General features: G+C 34.5%; 1 protein-coding gene across 7 annotated transcripts in view; it reads right to left on the reverse strand.

The window, feature by feature from the left end:
* Positions 1-24,125, reverse strand: part of LOC120327893 (kazrin-like) — a 40,315-nt gene that overhangs the window by 12,009 nt on the left and 4,181 nt on the right. For 2 of the 7 annotated variants that reach the window (XM_039394250.2, XM_039394249.2), the window contains exons 1-4: positions 17,086-17,374; positions 5,320-5,510; positions 3,277-3,454; positions 779-919 (exon numbers count right to left, since the gene is read on the reverse strand). In XM_039394250.2, the coding sequence (XP_039250184.2) occupies positions 779-919; positions 3,277-3,454; positions 5,320-5,510; positions 17,086-17,266 (691 nt within the window). In that variant the 5' untranslated portion in view covers positions 17,267-17,374. The other 5 variants (XM_039394253.2, XM_039394256.2, XM_039394254.2 and 2 more) reach the window with 5 other exon arrangements.

The raw sequence follows: 24,125 nt of genomic DNA on the forward strand, positions 1-24,125 counted from the left end.
AAACTTCTAAAAATCATTATCATCAATTTAATAAAATCTATTTAGAACGAAAGTATTTTCATATGGTCGCTCATGCGTAAGTATATCCGGGGTTAGAATTGAGTATTCAATTTCACGCTGATATTCACTTAGGAATCATCCAATTATAAGGACAAATACATTATGCAAATATAGATAATAACTCAAGCAGACTACCGAAATAATAAATAATACATTAACAACAGGACCTGAATGAAACAGAAAAACATGATCCTTGGTCATGCGCAAGACAGGACACATTAATCTTACGCAAAAAAAATTTAGATTGTTCAATGACATGACACTTTATAAATCGGGTTACAACTTACAAGTACTTTAAAGTAGAGATCATAAATTTAATTTTCGATTTTGGCAATATCATGCATATGTCCCGCGAAATATCAAAAACAAATCTTGCATAAATTTCTACCCATATATGTAATATTCATTCATAAAACTCAATTACCATAACGAGTATTCAACTACGCATGTTAAAAGAAAATTAATTGAAAGCAATTGAATAAATTTCAATACCAAAGTGACTTCGAAAAAGCGTTTTGTATTCGTAGAAAATTATAAGCAAAGTTTAATTTTAGGATTAAATATGGATATTATCATTATTTTTTTTACAATTTGTCTGAAGTCTATGAGGCTCGATATGTCACCAAAAATTTCTCTGTTCAATTTTACCAATTACAAAGAAATATGGAACTACCGATAGATTCCGATCAAGCCTATAAAACTGAAATTAGGTTCTTACCATGCAATGCAAGTTTGGTTTTGGCGAGTTCTGATACACATGATGCTTGCTGTCGTAAATTTTCAGTTTCTTTTTGAAGTTGGCGATTCTCGCTTGACAATCTTTTATTCTCTTCTACAAGTTTTTTCAGTTCTCTCACTTCTGAAATAAAAAAAAGTGAATGTTTCAAAACTAAGTCCTTTTTAAACTAGATAATAAGAAAGGCAAAGCCAGACTAAATAAAAAAAAAGAATGAAGCTAAAAACAAAAGAATTTTTTACGAGAGTAGAGTTCAGACTGCAAGAGCTTTACTCTCCTATTACTCACAGGACAAAGAGTCCAAAACAGTCACATCAAGAAAAAAATAAGGACATTTTGAGAACTTCGATTGAAGTATTCAAGGCATCTGCATGAGGCATAAAAACGAATTGCTTATCTCAGAAACAATACTTGAAATTGCAGTTGGAAAATTATAAGAAAAGCTATACTAGAAATACCGGTACTTCTTTCTGTCTAAAAGAACACATTTACTAAACTCCCTACCATTTCACTACTGATTTCAATCTAATGACTACAGACAGTGTATCTTCACTAAAGTTTTTCAGTCTAATGACATCCCTACTATTCACACCTTCGCTTATTTTAGTTGAGACTTACAATTAAGCACTAATTGAAATTCAAGGTACTAATAAAAATTGCAATCAATAGGAAGTGAATAGGAAGTAATTTGTGATGTAAATGACCGAATAAATACCTAATCAGAATGTTGTATTCAATAATTAATTTTGTAAAATAACAAACAACCTACTTCAATTTTAAAAATAAGGAAGCAATATAGAGCGTGATTGTACATATTTTTATACTAATTTCTAGAATAATCAAAAAAAATCATATGAAATCTGAAATTGTGAATATATTTTTTTAAATAATAAAGTATTCAGAAGCATATGATAAAAGTAAGCTTCTTATTTTACATTAATTTGATATTCTAGGATACTTATTAATTATGATATTTGCATTAATTATTTATGATAGATATTGATTTAATATCATCTATTCCATATGATAGGAACCAAAATTGATTCACACATGCATAAAAAGAAAAAACCAAACTAAATAAAAAGAGATTTTGTTTGCCGATATATGCGTTTCCAAAATACTAACCTAAAGATATTAATTATCCCTATTCCCTAGTTTATTTGTTGCCAATTTTAATGAATCAGAAAATTTGAGCTATCATTAACCTCTTACAAAAGAATTTATTTGTGGAGAAATGCCTCATTATTATTTCAAAGCTGCAATTAACATCACTGTTTGGTCATTTCTCCTTAGTACAAAAAATTGAATCTAATATTATTTTCAAAAACATGATGAAGCATAATTGAAATAAATCAGCTGATCACATGAGAAATAGGGAGAAAATATTTGCTTTTTAGTTTAGTTTCCTAATTTTGAAACATCCAAATGGGAAAGATTAATGATGGAAGTATCACTAGCAGAGATAGTCAAAATTGAATAATCTACCATTCCATTTCATTTCGAAAAAATATTTCGAATATGAGATAGAATTCAGGATAGGATTTTCATATTTATTGGGGGGAGGAAACACTCTACAAGATATGCTATGCAAAACATAGGATAAGAGAAAACTCATACATATGTGGATTATTTTGATATTTCTCTCCTTATCATTAATAGTCTAGACAGGAAGATATTTTTAGATAGAGACAAAGAGTGAATGAAACTGAAGGGTCATATCCAATCTTTGAACAGTATTATGAAACTCTGTCTGTCAAGATTTATAGAGTATATCATGGCTACTGGGCTACTTAGATTTATGAAACTTGAGAAAATTTTAAAATTTTTTGTATAATACAAGACTAAATACAAATAAAATGCAAATTCCAGAATATCATGAAGTTGTAGAATTAGTATTTGCATTTTGTGAATGGGATATACTATGATATTAGCCTATTAACAAAAAATAACAACAAGATTGTTTACTATTAACATTCCGCTGAATACTTGATTTTAATATTTAAAATTTGAAAGATCGACAGCATAATGCGAGGTAAAAATAAAAATTCTGTCAGAGAAAAAAAATGACAAAATGTATTTGATTATGAAATTTGTGTGAAAGCTAAGGAAATGATAGTTTAAAGCAAGTTTTTATTTCAACTTTATCAAGATGTCACTAACAATGATATATGCAAATATCTGACTGATGGGTCAACCAATTATCTTATTTACATCAAAATATATTAGTCACTGGCTCACTGCTGAAAATCTATTATACGCTAACATACTATGCAAATTTAAGTGAGAAAGCAGGGAGACCATATCCTTTTACAATTTCACAAAGTAATCCCAAAACAAAACGCCGGTAACTTGTTTTCAGGACCTGCATAATTTTATCACTATGGACAATGGACATACATATGCAATATGACGGTAAATAAAAAACCATTAGTGAATTAGACTAAAATCTTAGGGTAAACGAAAATACATAATCTTCCAACCTGATCTCCGACCCTGGCAATGCTGGCAGGAATCTCTCATGGAAAGTTCTCGTAGTTTTTTGTTCGTCATATCTAGTTCAATTCGTAAAGTGTTGACTTCTTGATTAGCAGATTGTATTGTACCGTCAATGTGGCTGGCTAATCGACGATTATCATCGACCATTTTCTTAAACTTGGTCTGAAAATGTGAAAAAGTATTCAAATATTATATCCAACCTAGAAACAGTATTACACATTATAGAGATAAGAGCACCATACTGAAATGTCTAAATAAATTTGAATGTTAATGAAAATTAGTCACCGTCCCTTCTGAGAAAATGTAGTTGAGCTAAATAAGCAGCCATTAGAAAAAGGTCGTTCGAGAAAAATATTATGATAAAATTTGAGTGCTAATCACCAACTACTTTTGAACTGTGAAAACTCTCTGTGTGAAATGGTATAAAGAAGGCAGGTAATGGCAGTTTCTCAAAATCATTAGTGAACAAGGCCCTAGCTATGATAGCTGAAGTCACTTACATAACTATATTACTCTCTCTAGATACAGTAAAATAAAATTTCAAATGAAAAACAAATGAACTCTCCCTGCATATTGATATTATTCGGACTGATTTAATATCAATAAAAATCCTGCAGTTGACTCATATAAACATAATATTCATCATAACATTTAAACCACCACCACCACTGATCTTTTCCACATCTTACACTACAATTCCTGATCAGTGTATTCTCAACAATTCTACATACATAAAGACTATACAGTGATACAGACAGATCTCTGTTTAAGAAATCGTTAAAGTCAGTGAGTAATTTGTATGACACAACATGTAAAACGAGAGTATTTACAATTGTACTTATCTGATTCAAACCCATTACTTTACGTCTAAAGATAGAGAATTTAACCCCAGGCTATTTACTACATTTTCTTTGTGCTTTCGATCGATAATGTGCCATGATTGATCGAATATGAGACTATAATTTGGATTAAAAAATCAAAGATTTTGTAAACAAAAAGCAAAATCATGTTTTGGAAAAAAAAGAAGCTAAACATTATTTGTATTTCCGAATTCCGATAATTTTCATGAAATTATTGAAAAACATTCAGTACCAATGCATGTAATTTAATTTATGTTGGCAAATCCTGTCATGAGCTTTCAAACTTAATGAAAAATGTTGACAATCAATTCCCATTTTTTTCCGAGATATATATTCCCAACATTTTTTAATAATTATATTGTAAAAAAGTTGATCATATGATAGGGCAAAGCACTAAAATATCATTACATATCTCTCAGAAACCAATATTCTAATAATTTAGTGGCCCAAAGTTCTGCTTAAAATTAATAAACATAAATTTTTAATTTTGTTAGAGATATGATGGCTGTCGTGTATGATCATATACCGGTAGTTGTAATGTGCCATACTTACTACCTATCTGTAAAAATGCTTATTTTATAGACTGGTAGGACATTAGAGCATTTCGAAATAAAATTGTATAACAGAACAATACTCTGTCCCTAAACATGATGAATCAGCAGACAACAATCATCAATATGTATGTTATTTTGAAAAATTGCAAAACAGATATTTTTCTCAGAAATATAGGTCAATTGTCTGCATTCAAAGAATGAACCTATGGAGAAGCAAAGGATACAAAAACATCATAACTCAGAAATCATTTGCATTTAGCTGATTTTGTCTTATAAAATAAGTATTTATATAATATATTAGACTAGTGCATTGCATTTACATTGGCCAAAACTAAAAAATGTACTGTTTTGAATAGATTCTGGAAAATATTGACGAATGTTAAATTAAGCCTGTTTTAGACTGTCACTTGTCTGAAGCTCAGTAAAACATATTTCAAAAATTAAATTTTCTGAATTATCATATTAGGTTCATCTATACGTTACCGCTTATTTACAGTTCCTGATTAAATCTTCCAGATAGCAAAGTTAAGTACAATTTGACCACTAACTATTATTATTAGGCAAAGAGTAAATTGGTAAAATTTCATAAAAATTTAAAACTTCTTAATCCAACCTGTGCATCCATGAGCAGCCTCCTCATCAAGGTGAGTGACGCAGTGAGTGCATCTCTCTGTTTTGGAAGAAGTGCGTCGCTATCAAAACTTGATATAAGTCCGGATACAGATCCTGTACCAGCGTTATTTAAAGACGAACTGAAGATAAATTGCAGAATTTGTTCGTTCAATGAATCTAGTGACTGAAGAGCTGTCAAAGAAAATAGAATTTGCTGATAATTTCGAGATTGAATAAATAAATATCCCTTGAATTCGAGGATAATAATGAACTGTAATATAGAATTCATTCATCAACATCCTAAACATGGAATCAAAGCTCATTTTATAGTCTAACCTTAGTCAAAATTGACATTATTCAAATGAGATTACATCTGGTGAATGGAAATAGATAGTTCCAAAAATCCGCCGGCGAAGTGGAAAATATGAATATAAATATACTAGTTCTACAACTTAATGAGAATAAAAAAGTGTATTACGGTACATTCTAAATACCATACTAATGCGTTAAGTAGTTACACAACGGACATTTAACAAACAGACAGTGTCGCATGGAAAGCAGACATAATCTCCGTGATTAAACCAGACAGTTAGCAAACAACACAATCGACTAGTATATTTAAAAAGCGCGGGAAAGGCCGGTGAACGTGACACAAACAATGTACGTCAATGATGTAATGTAACATGTATTACGAAACTGAAGACTGCCTTAAAACAAATGCGTTGTGTGGTAAAACTCTGTACTGAAATACAAACAATTGTACCGTATGCAACGTGTTCCGACCAAACTGTAAAAAAAAATTCAATTCTATTTCTGATTATTTACAGAATACATAGACGTACAATTGACATCTAGCGACATTGGGACGATTTCGTTGCGCACCTCACAATCTCTGTAGCCAAGTCTAGATGATATCAGAAATAATTCCAAGTCTTCAGTCCTTAACAGCAAAGTCTAAATTGTCAAGAGTCCCGTCTACCTCCGGGAAAGTTAATCAACGCTCTTCCTCGATATCTACTGGTCGTGAGCCATCTTAAAGTGAATTCACAGCGGGGGTGCTCACGAACACTCGGTGAAAAGTGCGATTTGATCTCTATCGCTCTAACGCAAACTACAGGAGACAAAAACACGTGCGGGATAATACATAATAACTCTAAGCCTACAACCGCGCCTTTGTTAACTTATTAAAGATCCGATTTAATATTCCCAGACTCGACGTATCATAACACCTAATAAATCATGTTAATATTGTCGAGTACTTCATCATACCTAAGATTGACAAAATTCGAAACGAGAGCAAACGAATAGTAGTGATTTAGCACGGGCCGGACATGAATTGAGTGTCGGAAATGTGTTCCATGACCGGCTCATGTATATCGGACTGTAAATATGAATAAAACCTATACACCAAACAAAAAGGATGCGTTTATAGCAATTTCAGACAAGATTATCGAATAACCAAGCAAGATTACCATCTTCAATCGTTGCAATTTCAGTTCAAACACGGAATATTCTCATCAACACGATATTACATTTGGGTTAAGCCAAGGTTAAACGGCTTACTCCCACATCATTATACTGACAATCCAGTCGAAATAAAAATATGGATTTAACATATATTATTCCGAACATCAGTTACGCAGTTTTCAATACCTCATGATCACATTTGTGCGTCAAATCTTAAATTTATTACCGGCAATATTTTGCATTGAATCTAAAATTTTCCATATAAACTACAATCTATAACTTTATTGTAAGTACAATACTCACATTCAAACATCGAGTTTCGTTTACTTGGCAATTCCATTTTGAGCATATAAATAGTAATATTCATATAGGTTTCAATACCGCACGCAAAGATATATGCTATTGCCCTCGTCGCAGACAAGCTAAAGTGTTCTGAGCTCATTATGACTTGAAGCACGGGTGTTTTCAGTGAGCGTAAGTACACTTCAAAACCTCTTGAACTATCAGCAGCCTTGTGCTGATTTAGGGCAGAAGTATTTTTGGTACTGACGCTCCTCGAAAGATTGTTTAGTTTTCGGGTTAACGCAGAAATTTAGCATTTCTCCTAATCACAAAAATCGACAAAAGTTTCTCGCGCGTACATTTTGAAGAAGAAAACCAAGTTAGCGTATTATACTTGCCAAGCTAAGCCAACCGATACCGACCAATGGAGCCAATTCGATGCCGCTGATTGCACAATTTAAGTCAACTTCGGAGCTTACTAGCCGTCTGCGAAACTGCACCGCTTCGTGCACGAAAGCGATAGAACGCACAGAAATGAGTATATACATTGGTATCAATTTACTATAGTCTGCTAAATATTATTAAAGCCATCTAAGGCTATAATTCTAAAATAGTAATATCAACAAAATCATCATCAATAATATTCATTTATCCGGTGGGCTTCCTTCTCAGTTGAAGTAGGTAATCTGTTAAAAATGTTAAACTGTTCGTCAACTAAGTAATGTTAAACTCTGACTTATATATAAGCTTTATAAAATATCGAGATTTAATTTTACCAGCCTCAATATTATTACTGGTATAAAATGGAGTGAAAACTATCATAAGGCTGATAAAAAACAAGCGTTTGGACTCCCGATTCTCGGATGCTTGATCATCGCCGCTCCAATGCCGTTGGATATATCCCATTTGATTCTCATGGGACCGTATTCGAAATGGTGAGATGATGAGGTGATATTACATGCTGATCGAAAAACTTCCAAGTATTATTGCGATTTGGATACCATTATACGAACGTACAAATATAATACGAATGTGATGGGCCAGAATGTGCTGAATCTCGCTGGTTTTAGATATACCTGATCCTAGACCCATGATTACCTGTAGCTCACAGTTCACAAGCTCACAATACGTCGTCTTAGGTTTGAATATTATGCTTTATTGGGCATTTGCGGGTACACAAATTATCTAAATGCATGTAATCCATCTACAAACATGCTGTAAATCGAGGAGCTGGTACATTATCACCGGCGATTAAAAGGCGACCTGAGAAAGCAAATATCGTCTGCAAACAAATGATATCATTGAAAACACGTAGACTGATTGCGCAACGGCGAAAGATAAACTCAACTCGCTTCATTGGATTGATGTAATACACTAGGTTGAGGACTAAGTATTATTATTCAAATACGGGACCAAGTGTTCTTCCACAAGTAAATATTAACTATTATGCCGAGAGAAGTGCGGCTTTTCGTTTCTTATCCTCACGTCGCAAAGGTATATTATGCACTTTCGAGGATATGACTGTTTTGAGATTTTCAGCATATTATGGACCTAATTATTCAAAACAAATTTATGTGAAAGGAGCTTCATCATGTAAGTAAAACATGTAAGTAAAAAATCCGAGCTTGTGAGACTGCACATATACGGAGAGTGGAAAATCGTCATTTCATACAAATAAAACTACTTTTGCAACTACTATTTTATTCGTTGCATGCTTCACGACTCCTAGGTCTCAGACCTCGCACGTAATAGCGGATCACACGTATAATTTCAATTAGACAAATCATCGATCAATATTTCAATTAATTTTGCTACGAAACAGATGGAACTATCTTTAAATTTTTTGACCTCAACCTTTCAAAAGAAAATAAACACCAATTTCCACGTAGCAATGACATAAGCAACTCCTTAGTTTCTGTGCTTTAACAGGAATGTATAAGTGTTTACGTGCATAACGACTTTCGTTTGCATAATTCATAAAATTGCAATTACCAGGCTTTCATAAATACATGAAAGCACGAATATATCGTGAATATATTTTGTCATCGGTTGTATAATTGATAGAGGGAAATCGCAAGACATAGATGTACCGCGCATCGGAGGCGAATACATATATCAGGGCCACGTTAGGCAGATTCGTATTAATTCCGCTGACTAGAATACACAAGAACAAAGCACAAGTATGAAGATAACCGCTATCATCACTTCATAAAGCATCAATAACAGTAAATTAACTAGGAATTTTTAGTTAATTATAAAGGGACGGGGTCTAAAAATGGAAAGGCAATATACTATTTAAATCGTTTAAAGCGCTCCATGGGGTCCCTGAAGATCCGGGATTACTGTTTGTATTCAATGAATCATATCTCTAATTTTAACAATCGCATTATGTCATGCGTAAATAACAATAAAGGATCGATCAAGTGCAAAAAATTACAATACGGCGAATTGTTTTGCGAGTCAGTTAAACTTGGAACATTTTAACATAGTGGTAAAATACGTTAAGGAATATAATGGTAAATAATTAGTAAGACACATTTTATGAGGTCGTAATCAATTTTGCAATGTTGTCTGCAAAAGTTATGCTGTAAATGGCGCCATAGTGTACTAATAGCGTGGAATTAATGTATGTATTTTCGACTAAAGAATATTCCAGTCAATCATTCGAGCTACAGAAACAACAATTCGAGCGTGATATAATTAAGTTCAATTGCGTCCATTTGCCAGTTACGTCAACTAGTAATATCAACCAAACCTTGGTACTTACGGCGTGCGTGAATAAACACATTTTTTTTAATCACGGAAGCATTCGGGCAAACAAAACCAAATATTAAACCTGCTCTAACTCCCATGACGCTTGAATTCAAATTGCCGTATCCTATTGGGAAATTACATCTTTGTTTATTCCTAATACACAGCTTACACACCACCGTCACTATCCTTACACGCTGGCTTTCTGCTCGTCTCGGGGGTCTGGAATGTGGTTTAAATTAATCGAAACGTAACTTTCACGAAGTTCTGTAAAACGCATTTGCGTCACAAGGTGAGAAAATTGATTGGATTTGGTGATAATTTAGCGCGAATTAGTTTACGTCTATAACACCTTCTTGGATCAACATTATGATTGTGCAGACACCGACATCAAATGGCGATGGAGATCTCTGGCAATAAAATTGTCATTCCAATCAAGAGACATTTACTTCATATAATAATACATATCACACACTTCTATAAAAAAACGTCATGCGCTTGCAAAAATAATACATATTCCAGACTCTCCGTTATCTTAAAAATTACCCCGCCCCCAAAACGGTCTCGCTTTCTTTGCACAAACACATATAAGAGTTTATTAAAAACGTGATATAGGACCACTAAGTAAAACCAAATACGAATAAGTGAATAAATAAACCGGGTGACCTGACACCGTGCTTACTGGAAATTATATTAAGTCCCCACTTGAACTAATTTACGGACATATGGTAAATCAGTCATTTTTTGGCGGGAATTTTAAATCAACTAACCAATGATATCCCGTACTCCATTGGATTAAATTTAAGGTAACCCTACTCGAGTAAAAAAGGCCCCATCTGTTTAAATTTCATTTTATAAAATATAACAATAACTGAAATTTGCATAGAAAGCAAATTGATTTACAACAAGCTAATATGGGTTATTCGGGTTGTCGAATAATTTGACAAGTAGAACGAAAAAAGATTGACCCAACTGCCAATTGTATTGCGTAAAAGTATAACGGTCGCTTGATTTCCTGATAGTATTTTGATAAACGAGATAGTGTACCAATGACTAAAGAAGCCCTAAATACTCAGGCAACCCAACGGTGAAGCACAGTGCAAAAAAAAGAATGGAAGCATAAAGGCAAAGAAAAAACTTCTCACTTCCAATTATTTGTCTACCAATACAATTCTAAACTATGCTCACGAAATATGACAGAGTAAATTGTAAGCAAAGTTGCACAGATTTGCTGGGCCTCCTATAACCTAGGTATCTACATATTCACAATCAAGTTCTGAAACACTCACAAAGGCATGTTAATCAAACTCCTTTACGCACACTTCAGAGAACCCTTACTACCTAACATACTGTCTTTTATTTTATGGACCAAACTAATAAATGACCACTTAAATCAATGGCTATTGGAGAGCTACAACGATGTTTTACGAGCACCGGTAAATTCCCAATAAAGAAAACGACTAAACAAAACAATAAAAAATGAGGCAAATGGCTGATGAGTCACAAGGGTACCATTTCACACCGTCGTTAATTAAAACCACAAATGTCGACAAACAATGCGATTACGCAAATAATAAAACACAGATTTGACCCTCTCTCTTTGGTTTCATCAATAGGAAAATCGAATATTGTGAAAGAGACATACGGAGAAAGGAAGGCATTTGGAACTCCCATAAAATAATTAAAAACGAATTGAAAAAAAAAAAAAACAGAAATCTGTTCATTTTGGTACAGAAGGAAATACTTAACCAACTTGTTGGATGTTCCTAATGTTGTGTTGGACAGACTAATATAGGCCTACATATTTCTGAATATATCCTGAACAGTCTCAAAATTGAGTTACAACCAACTGTACAATAATGTAGAACAAGCACTTCGTCTCACCCTAAAATTAATAGACATAATCTATGCTTAGTTTCACTTCTATTGCTATTACCAAAGTTATATTTGTATCCCACAAAAAATGAGTTTTAAAACTCCACGTACTGTACTTCATGGTACGCCGCAAAACAGCTCAGCAAAAAATGTTATTCTGTAATCTGATCGGCATGTCCGATTCGGAAACGCTAATAAAACTAAAAAACATGTTTACAAAAACGAGCGGAATTCGTTTTTGTGTGCAATAAATTGCCGGATGAGAACAGAACAGGCCTAAGTCACAATTTTGAGTTTTGGGAAAAACGCAAAAAAAATTTTGAATGAATTTCAGGATTTCAAGACCACCATCTTGTAGAGCACGGCTCAAAACCCCAAAATTATTGAAGAAAGTGAATTTCCAAAAATGTGAAATAGGCCTCTTCTGTTTTCATCTGGCGAAATGCAACTCAATAAAAATGTTAAATAACTGTTGCAAAACACGCATTCGTAAAAAAATAAATACCTCCGTCTCCCGAAAGTATTTTCACCGAAGCATTTGTAATTACATTCGGTAAACAAATAAATAATGAAACTGATCCTTACGAGGTTCAAGAACGAGAAAAACCTGTCTTCGTTGAGCCTGATTGCCACTTTCAGGCAAGAACTACTTGAAATTTTAACAATTGAAAGTCAAACACAAAGCACAAATGTTATGACCTAGTGTCAAGCACTATAGCAACGACACCTCCTCGTTGGGTTTAGCAATGATTTTTGACCATGCCTGATTAGCGATGATACAATCTAAAAAGTAATACATTTCCTGTTTTCACACTAATTCATCGAGAAATCCGTTAACGTAAGACATTTAAAGTAAGCACCGATTTTCATGTAAAAACAACCATAAGTTTCGCAGATTTAAAAAATATTTAAATCTAATGTTGCTTCAACTTGAATATTGAAACTTATTTTTCGGGAGGCAATTCCGTGTTTTAACTAACAAATAAAGATACCGGATTCTTGCTTGACTGATTGTATATACTTTAGTCATTAAGTAAGTACAAGATCAAACTCTCAACTTCGACATCCGACCTTTCCAACTCATTCGTTTGTGAACAAACTTAGACATAATAATAACGAACACAGGAAAATAGCGGGCTAGTAAGACCGAATGTTTACATACCGATAGGAAATACCGGAGCAGTAGTGCGTTAATTACATACCAACCAACGCTTGCCACATGGCTTCAAGCCAAACCAAACCACCCATGGTGTAAGCGGTCACAATCACAGTGCAACGAAAATTGTATACATTTCCTTTCATCGGGATTTGTATAAATATTTTAATGTAATATATACTTTATAATGATAAGAGTTTTGAAAATTTTGGCAGTCGAAATTTACGTGACGGCCCGAATAAAGCATTATAAATATATGCAAAAATCAATAGTCTACTCATCATATTATTCTACATACATTTATATTATACTCGACACATAGGCTATTTATTTTATGTCTGAACCAAGATGTGGACACTAGACTAGCAGAAAACTTTTTAGCTGAAACTTATATATATATATATGCCATCTTCCACAGGCTAGACTAAGTATTATCCAATCCACCTGTATCTTGTAACTACGACCTACAATTTCCGGAACGGACAAATACAAGAATGGACTGTGCTGCTGTAAACAGATTTTGAAATGACAAAACATCTTAAAATATACTGCCTTTATACAGTGCCATTACTTTCAATAGCGTCCATCTAATATTAACCAACGACTCGTAAACTAGAGATTAGGTTACCTTCCGCGTGTCTCAACGCCGTGAAAGTATTGTACTACTAAGCAAGTCACCGGAATCCGATGTGGTACAGACACAATTTTCAGCTTTTCTTTTGTTTAGCATTCGGCTCAAATAACAATTTTCTAGACGAGACTTCGCCTCTCGTTAGAAAAGTGTTATTATCATTCAAACTGTGGTGAATTATAGGGTAGAGACATTCGCGCAATGAATTTTACATGTGCTGGTTTCCTATCTCGCTTCAAATACTAGAGCAAATTATGCAAGAAATTGTACGTTTTTACAATATTATTCGAGTTTCCGAACATACGCGGTCCAAAGTTGTAAAATTATGTTTCTAAGAAATGGCGTAACGAAAACTCAAGTCATGCATAAATTGCAGACAACGCTCAGAAATGAGAAGGCGTCTTCGTACAGTTATTTTTACTTTATAAAATACAATCTAATCAATAGTTAAAAATAATTTTGCGTCAGATTGCGTCTTAACTAATAATAAAGACGTACAGTACATGTATCTATAATTTCCGCGAACCGGCCCAATAACGTTTTATAGCTAGACTCCTAGTACGAGTACGACAATGAGTCATGTCCCACTACGTACGTACAAAAAATAGAGGGCTAACCCATGGCCATGCTACTCAATGTGTTACCCAATACCACATTCAGGCCATGTTTAGGCTGGAAAGATCCTTCTTTAGCCTCAAATGTTCCTTCCTCTGAAAGAAAGCTTGTACGATTGTTCCGAAACTAAATCAAATTAGTCGACATGCAAAATATTCCTATTATTGTTTGCATCTGGTGAAGTTACGATGATCTTACGCCCTTTAAACTTTTTAACGTATATCAACACAACCCAGCAACGCTGAACGTTATAATCTCATTTCGTCGATACAGGAACAACTAACCGATACCTCACTGATATCATATTCCGACAACGCTTTATATCTAGTAAGTGTATGAATACCTCGAGGAAACAGTTCTCATCCTACTTGACAATGTTCACACTGCGCGCAGCTTGAATTATTAGTTCACATACCTTCTAATCTAAAACTGCAAAGCGGATTTATTCTATCCACAGATTTGACCCGTTCGAGAAATGAAGATAAAAATGATGTCCATCACGACTTTGATACACGACTGATCAATTCATAATATTAACAAATGAAATAAAGTTTAACCAACAATTGTCGGGTTTAAAACTATTGCAACACCGATCACCTTAATCTAAAAACAATGCAAACGCCTAAAAAACTTTTGCTAATTGCGCTCAATCCATACGCTGCTACATACATAATTCAATAGTTCAATGACTCGAAGCCAAAGCGATTTTTATATGTAATTTTAAGATACAGGCTTATTCCTATTCCAATTATGAGCTTGTCAACATTTTTCTTCGCTAAATTTTCACAGCCAATTACACCTATCGCACCAAAGGAAAACGAGTACAAACGGAAAGTAACACTTTCAAACATGTAACACCAACACATCCGCAATACTCGAAGAATTCACGTTATATTATTTTTGAAGCGAGCGTCCGATCCAGACCGCATTATTTATTTATAATACCCGTTTCAAACTACATACAATGAATGCTGCACATATTAAAAACCGAAAACCCAACAAATGAATGTGGAAATTCACAAGAAGTTTGGGATCTTTTGTACAAAGCCCACATTTAAAAAAAAAACGCGGCGTTTTTTTCTTAAATCTCACATTTTTTAATTAGTGGCACGGTCTTTGTACAAAAGATTCGACGTTTATGCTCATATTTAATATAATACCTAAGCTAGCTTTATTATCTGATCTACATTATATTCGACGGACGACATCATAATGCAACCCAATCCAAGCTTAACTCAAACGACGTTCGGGAAATTCATATTCTAATTAGCAAAAAAACGGATTAATATCCCCCCTATTTGGCATTGGAGTAATCATACACCAACAACCTACCGTAATATATTATACAAGTCTTCATTACTAAAACGTAGTGACATGTGGGTATGAATATGCATATGCTTACAACCCTGGCTATATGTTATAGCAATCTATGAAATGCTAATAAACGATAAACTTTGCACTGCAGTTGTAGAAATTCAGGAATAGCATAAGCAAAGCAGTTTTACATTCTCGTACTGTATTTAGCATCAGACCACCCCGAATACTACATGGAATTTTCACTGCGTTGGTATATATAGTGAATTCCGATATGAACCGCAAAAAGCGATAATTGAACATGTTTTGTTAAGCTCTACAGGCATCACACAATCTGACATACTTCCTAAATTTCGGGCAATTCATCATAATTATAATAAAGTACTTGGTATGCCTTTTTGACATCAAAATTGATTCTAACTACACAAATAGGAAAAATCAAAACTTCTATTGAGTTCTGATATTACTTTTTTGGACAATTATTATTATATTAGGGACAAATTCAACAATACATATACAGTACAGCGACCAACGAATTTAATGCTAACGAATTATGAAAAGTAATCACAGTCGGTAAGACAAATAAACGAGGATAACTATTTGATCTACCGTAAAATGCAATACCTTTACCATAAATTTCTAGCAGTGAGTTAACAAAAACAAATCATAATCGCAACAACAACTTGTTAGTGCTATTTCTAAAATAAGATCTCTGGATTGAATGGCTCATTTCTCACTATGTAGTAAATACAACAAAAAACATATTATTAATATTTCGGAAACGCACATGTTACCGCAGCTCTACCGGAACGTAACGCTTTTTTCACGGCTACCGTAAACGTATTAACATTCCGTAAACCTCGCGAGACGTGACTGAGGGTTATATACCTAATCCAAAAGTATATTGTTAAAAATATACATAAGTGGTACTGGAATTTAGTTGTAATTTCATTTGTTTTTTTTGTGTAAGCATATGGGAGTGTGGGTAGAATTTGGATAACATGCCATATGCACACTTATTGACGAGAACCAAACAATTTCAATGCTTGATTAGCCTATGGCGAGGCTTAATAAGTTTTTTTGAAAAGCACTCGTGACAAAATGCGTCAATCCCCGACCCTTGAAGTAAGCAATAAAAATATCAAATCCCGAGAAGAGCCATAAAACAACTAATATATGACGACATCGTTGGAGTGGGCTGATTCATCTAATTTAAGACCTCTATCGCCCGTCACAACACTACAGAAAGGGGTTTACCCCAACCACAGGTAATGTGTTTAGTACAATCGTAAAGAGAACATCGTTGACACAAAAAGTACCAGAAATAACCGAAAGAAAATAAATTAACAAGAATTGAGAATTCTGGCAATATATATTGTGTCTACACGACGGACGGTTAATCCTATGTTACGAACCATTTCCGTTTTCTCGAAAATTCCAGTAGATTATTGTCAATCAAATCAATACATTTAACGAGTTCGTTGAATCATTTATAATTGGCTACCTTTTTTTTAATAAACGTTATATTTTTAGTAATTCGTGTCAGGTATATTGTACCGCGAAACGATAAGCTTGCCTTGATGAGAATAAACAAAATGTATATTTGATCATATTAAACAGACAATTCTCCAAGTATGAGGTACATCGACAGACAATACAAGTGCAGAATTATTTACCTGTGTCAATCGCTTCGAAGCGTGTTTCGTAGGCGGACGCTCGTTTGACTTTGGCGCCTATGTCGCCGTTTCCATCTTTATTGCTTTCGTCGATAGTGGTATTCCCACTGATTTGACCCCCGGTCACGTTGCCGGCAGATCTCAGTGTTGCAACTGAGGTATCTTGACGCGGTACCAACATCTTGGTAGCGTTGAACCAGAATCTTTGCCGGTATTCTTACAGCCTCGCTATCAGTAGGCTATATTTCTAATTGGCGATATGTTATCTACTGTGTAATTGAATATTATTCTGACACAAATAAAATCACTATTAGTATATATGAATGAAGCAATTTGCTCGCTTACAACTTGAAGCAAACTGTTTACCAGAACACCAGAATACACTCACTAAGCAACATTATACTGAGAAAAACACACTATATTTGAAAACTGCCTGTAAGAAAAGGGTTCGTAACTTTTCCACGATTCCTATTTTGAAACTTACTTCCCAAATCAAGGTATGACTGCTTAAATTTTGTGTTCAATATCCACTAAAGACGCAAGTACTTGGAGTGTCTTAAAGCAAAAATGAAAGGTAGATGTACGGGTATAGGTTCGAGTATAATCACCCATCATCGGTTCTCACCTTACTTAATTCAAATCACCTCAGGGCAATTTTCATGGGGTAAATCCAAACAGACAAGCGATATTAAGTAAACAAATTACGACTAATTGTTATCGTGCAACACAACGGCGGTTACGTGGAAGTCAAAAATTATGATTGATTATTTACTGCTTTGAGAGCATTTCAATTTTCAATCATCTCAGATATTTGGTAAATTATCAAAAACACATCAATATTAGTGTTTCTGGACCTTTTTGACTTTCTTCTAAATTGTACTTTATCTCAACCGGAGTTTAACTTTTGACTGAACACGAGCAGTTAACTGTACTTTAGTGAGAACCACAGGAAAGCGCGCGTCCTTGCTAGCCTAGTCTACTCTAAGAGTTTATAAGCAGCATCTCACACAATTTAACTTTCAGGACTATACGTTCTCTCAAACTAACATACGTGAAAATAAAGGCCATTTCATAAACAATAACTAATAAAATATTTTATCACTTCGTGTAATCCCAACAAGCGTTGCCTATCGCTAATGACCATCTCCTTGGATTAACGTATCCCACCAAACACCGAAGCGGCATACAATACAAAGCTCGAGAATATGAAGGGTAATTGACATAATCTCGACTTATTACACCTTTCACGTGGGGAACTTCGAAAAAAAAAACATTTTATCAAATCTGGGAATGGTATTTGTTTGCTTGGAGATTTAGTCGCAAAGTAAACTGCACTTCGTGTATAGCTTCTGACAGGATGTGCTGATGATGTAAAATCGATTTCGATAAAATATTCTCTGAATGATCAATAAGAAAGCTACCTGTTTCCCTCGCTCTCTCCGATATAGAGGTGGTTCCCAATATAGTGTCACGAAATGCAATTACCAATCAATACTAAATACTCATCTATTTATTATTTGAAATTGCTTCGCTGGGAACCAAAACCACTTTGCCATGATAACAAAAAATTGCCATGATAACAAAAAATGAATTTTCGTTTCCTTAGATTTGAGTTCTGGGCAATTTTCAATAAAAAAAAGTATTTATTTCTATTCGCACAGTAGTCTTGGTAAGATACCGATATTCCATTTCCATGCTGTCATAAATTCCTCAAGAGAATACAAACATCAGAACTCTTTACGCCTTCTAGCTTTCATAAAAGGCATCATTCACGATGGCGCTCACTCAGTTTCTGGCTAACTAAAGCGTAAAAATGTAACAATTTTCGTAGCGTGTTATTTTTTATGACGTTCTTAACTTAAAATCTGAATACACTACAAGCAAGCAACTAGTAATGGAGAAAACCGGATGGCTAGCAACCACAAAAGTAGCGTTCAACCCATACACTGACAAGCACTATGAATGACTAACAAGAACTAACTAACTGACGTTGTAGTTTACGACGAACAGGTGCGCATACAGTATGATTTATATGTTTTTATTCACTTTCATTCAAGCTTTGTAAGTCACTAAGGAAGTGGTCATAATTTTCAAATGGTAACAATACCTTAATAAATCAATGTTTAGAATATAAGCAATTATCGTGCAGTTTTTAAGGCCATTCATAAAACGCATCGTTGAGGCGTGGTGTTTCTCTATGGTCAATGTTCAAGAAAAAGCAATTTACCAAGCGTATTCCAAAGATACACTTATGTAATTACATGCACTAGGAAAGCATATTTGAATAATAATAAAATCTATCGACAACTATTTATTTCATTGTTTACATTGTATGTGACCATTGGTCACTTGATTAATGGCGCTGACAAAATTTAATCACGCAAAAACAAACGGTATTTTTGCGATACGGAAGTCCGTATAATGGGAATTTGGAGACGAAACTCGCATCACCTTTAACTAGCATTTTCACAGGGTCACAACAACGAAATGGAGCGTGATATATCTACATTGAGCTTTCTAACTGGAATTTACCTCACATGATTCATAGTTACTCGAGTTTGTATATGTTCTAGTGGACGAAAACAAACCAATCTCCTCTGTGACTTGATCTGGCCTTTTTCAAAACTCAAACTGATTAGTCGCTGTTGTAGGATTACGTTATCAAATATGATTACTTCTGGCGACGCTGGACATCTGCTGCATAAAAAAATTCTTTAGTAGAAGGGACGGCTGGCCCAGCAAGTCCCTAAATTAACTAAGAGAAAACATCGATTACTGATACTAACTAAAGCTTCTTGATTCATCTTCAATTCCCAAGAGAAAATACAAAACTATCAAATTCTATGGCTATGTTTCACACTGCTAGAAATAGTCGCAAAGTATACTATACTGTCTCCTGAAAGTTTAAACCAAACCATACGATGATGGTAATGATAGTATCACAAAGAACTTAAATTACTCACTTTGTAATTTTTGGCTACGAAAAATGCTCTGTATGAACAACTCATTTATATACCATTCTGATTTAAATGTTGATCACCAACTATTAGGTGAGAAAGTATAGTTCACTCTTGCACTTGAAACTGCAGAATTACATTTGTATATTGCTGTTGAAATGAAGTAGACGCTGTTGCCCAGAAGTAGCTTATACAAGCTGGAAACTTACACACCTGTCTTTGAATAGAATATCAATTCCTCTGTTCACAGCTGGGCTTTCTAAGATTTCTGTTACGAATAGATGATACAATGTTGTTTCATGTTTGCCTATAGCCTTTGCCCTCATAGCTCTGTGGATATAATCGATGACATCAAAGCGAGGACGACGATCAGCAAAACCGCAATCGATACTTCATAGTTTATCATTCGATGTACCTCAAAACTGATGACTCAGTAGGGTTGAATTAAAATTGTCACATTCGCATTAGTAAGCTCAACAAAACGTCGAAATTATTACAGTCAAACAAGAGCAAAAGGCCAACGAACAAATTGTTAATATCACAGACAAAGATAAATCATTGTATTTACCAGCATCGCAATAATATTAATAGATATAATTTTAGCGATGTAATTCTCAGTAGAAAGGTTTGAAGAAATTCAACATGTCCAGTTGCGGCGCTACCGTATGCTAAACGATTTTTGATGGGGCCAACGGAAGGCCCACGCGGAGATATAATGCGATAAAAATTGTCGTGTATTCGAAAATTACTAAACAAATTATCGCAGCAAAGGCTATAAGCAATCTCAATCTGTCAACAATATGTACGGCATCGTGTACCGACTCGGTTGCAATATTCATGTGAAAATAGTTTGCTATTGTGGAATTGTTGAAAATTTCTTATTGGTTTTCGCTTTTCACCGACATGTGAACATTTCTGACTAAAATGCAGTCGCTGGCTTCCTAATTCATTTGTATGCTCGTCTCGTCACGGTACAAGTTGCTTTACACGTAATTTTAGGATACTTATTCCCAAGAGAGTGGTATGTATACTGGTATGTATCCTACAATACAATAAATAACGCTTCCAGGAAAAAATATTGATGCGACGCCTATATGATCCTGAACACCGCAAGTTAAAAACAAAGATTCCAATTAGCAACCAAATAGCCTTTTCAAATCAACTAACCTATGCTAGACCAAAACACGTGATGTCAGTCAACTTCTCTGGCGATTTGCTTTTCTCGTAGAAGTCTTTATCTAGAACTTTATCATATAAGTTTCAAGAGCAGTAAATCTATGTTAGCTGTCCCAAATCCACAATCAAAATGAGAGCAATAAACGCGATCAGAAAGAGACGAGTTCAATCCCCTTTAATCAAATAATCAAGAACCGTACAAACGAAAAGGATCGTCGGGCAACAAATAAGTAGATAAGCTGCTTGGTTACTTCCGTCTCGTTAACCGCCGACCCTTCATTATGGGATATGGACCATGATAGATCACAACTCTTAACGCGCTTACGTGTTACCAAACGACTTTTTTGGAAGGAACTAACAACGGAGTCCATGGTTCATGGTAATCAGTCAGCACCCACGCATAAATGAAAAAATACGAGGGGTTGACTGTAAACGTTAATGGCATACACTGAATGTTTACAGTTAACGAAACGGTCATCAATTACTGAATACAAATTGCGTCAATGCTGGATTGTGTCAATATTATTAAGACAACAGCGGTTCATTAATGTGAGTCGATGGGATGGATAATCGTTGATCATTTGTATATTCCCCGTGTGTAACAAATGCCACTGAATATGTTTCCAACCAAGACTGTAAAAATCGCATTTTGATCAACAAATACAATCGATGCGGCATGTTCATTTACCAGCAGTTACGTATTCTGATATAATACTTCCTATTTTTTTTCATGTTGAATTGTATACTTTATTAATTACGAACGAAAAAGTGTCAAATTTTATGATATAAGCAGATTTATCCAATGCGTTACGCGGAGCTTGTGCCCACGAACGATCACAACGATCACAACGCCGCAGAGTGTCCGATATAGCTCGTCGAACTTGTTTCTCAACGATGAATTTACCAGATTTGATCACTGTATATCAAGTTCTGGACGTGGGCATACAAGAATTTTATAAGAAATATTGTCATTCAAAATTATCTTGCGACGGAAATTTCATAACTACCGATGTAACCCATTAATCGTCGGCCCAAATTTACAAGACGGGAATTAGCAAATCTAATTTTTCCTGGTCTAACATATTCAAATATTTTATTGAGCAACCATCAACAACAACTACAAAATCCTGACCGTTCCTTGGCGGGTGCTAGCAAATTTATATGGGTTTTCTTATCTGATATTGCTAACAATCCACTCCAGCTTTCAATTTTCAAAAAAATAATTAGAGTATTATATACCTAACACCTCTTCTAGTTGTAACTACAAAAATACTAACACTTTGTATTAGACCATACAGCAAACAATCCCACGCAATGTTCATAGATTTACATTCTAGAATAAATATACATTGCCGCAGACTGTGCTCACAATTAAATTCATTCAAGTACCTTTGACCATTTGTCCTCTTTTGAAAATTTGTACAATATCAAACATGATTCTATATTCTGATATTTACCGTGCACACCCAATGAGGAAATTTCTTTATCAAATTAATATCTTACACCAGGGGTATGCAACCTTTATTACAGGAGGGCCAGATAGAATTTTCCCTCACGGGCCGCAGTTTGCACACCCCTGTCTTACACTATTGGACCCAGCTTTGGCTATTCGATGCCAAATATACATTTGAAATCACGTTTCAACAGTTCGATTGCCATGTCGACAGAATGAAAATCAAACATTTTGTTCCGTTCGCTTTTAATCAAATAACAGCGTTTCTGGTCACAACGAGCTAGACAAAAAGAAAGGCACAGAAAATACCTTGGTAAATATTTGATGAAATCGAAATTCTGTTCCTATTTTATTATTCAAAGCTGTTGCGACTAAAATACTCATTACTAGTCAGAAAGACGAGAAATGTTACATGCAGACTGGACAATGGCAATTTCATGGCAAATCTTGAGAATGCGGTTTATTTCTCAGTGACAAACATAAATGACAGCTAACCGGACTTTAGATGCAATTGAACATCCTATTACAGGAATACAAATTTGTATCAAGTCAAAACACGGAGGCATTTCCTGATTCTACCAATAACACAGAGTGCTCCAAGATTCGATTCCATTTATATTCATCTGTAGTTCCTCCTTTCCGCATTTTTGAAACACGATTCACGGATAATCGTAGTAATATGGCGAAATGACAATGATGTAACGGTATTGAATTTACTTCCCCGTGACCACCGCTTACGCGGGTACTTCCAGAGATAACAAAATACTCTACAGAGGAGGAACATAGTGAAGAAGTACGGCCTAGTTCAGCTCTAATAGAACACCAACACCGAGGTGTATGTCAAAAACATCTCAGTGAGATAGATGCATTGAAAATAAGGGAAGTTTAGACCCGATATCGATACGAATATAATTAAAGTATATATGTTCGGTAGTGCTTAACATAATTTCAGCAAATGGAGAATCTATTTTTCAGGAATGAAGCTTGATACTATATCCTTATCTATATGTGGATCATGCTTAGCTCTCTGTAAATCAGCAACATATGGTGCATGCGACGGACCGTGTTGAATATGTGTGTAGAGGGAAGTTATATACGCACGCACGCGATTGACAATACAATGACGTAATGTCATTGACATTTTCTAATTATAAATGATTACGAAGAGCATACGGGCATTTGATTTCAATAACCCGGTAACTGATCTAACTATGAGAGTTAAGAGTATATAAAAAAAAAACATAACACAAACTGTCCCCAAGGTGTCGCAGATAAGCGGCTTGGCCTGCCACATTGTTTCAAACCTCTATTGGCGATCGAAGATTGTCCATGCCAACTTTTCAAGACGCTGACATTCTCATTTTCTGCTTTGTCATCCTCAAACGGGTTTAAAACACATTTGAAACGGAAGTTCGTGAGCGTGAAAGGCAAGAAAATATACGAAAAATTCCCAA

The sequence above is a fragment of the Styela clava genome, chromosome 7, assembly GCF_964204865.1.
Source record: "Styela clava chromosome 7, kaStyClav1.hap1.2, whole genome shotgun sequence".
Taxonomy (NCBI): domain Eukaryota; kingdom Metazoa; phylum Chordata; class Ascidiacea; order Stolidobranchia; family Styelidae; genus Styela; species Styela clava.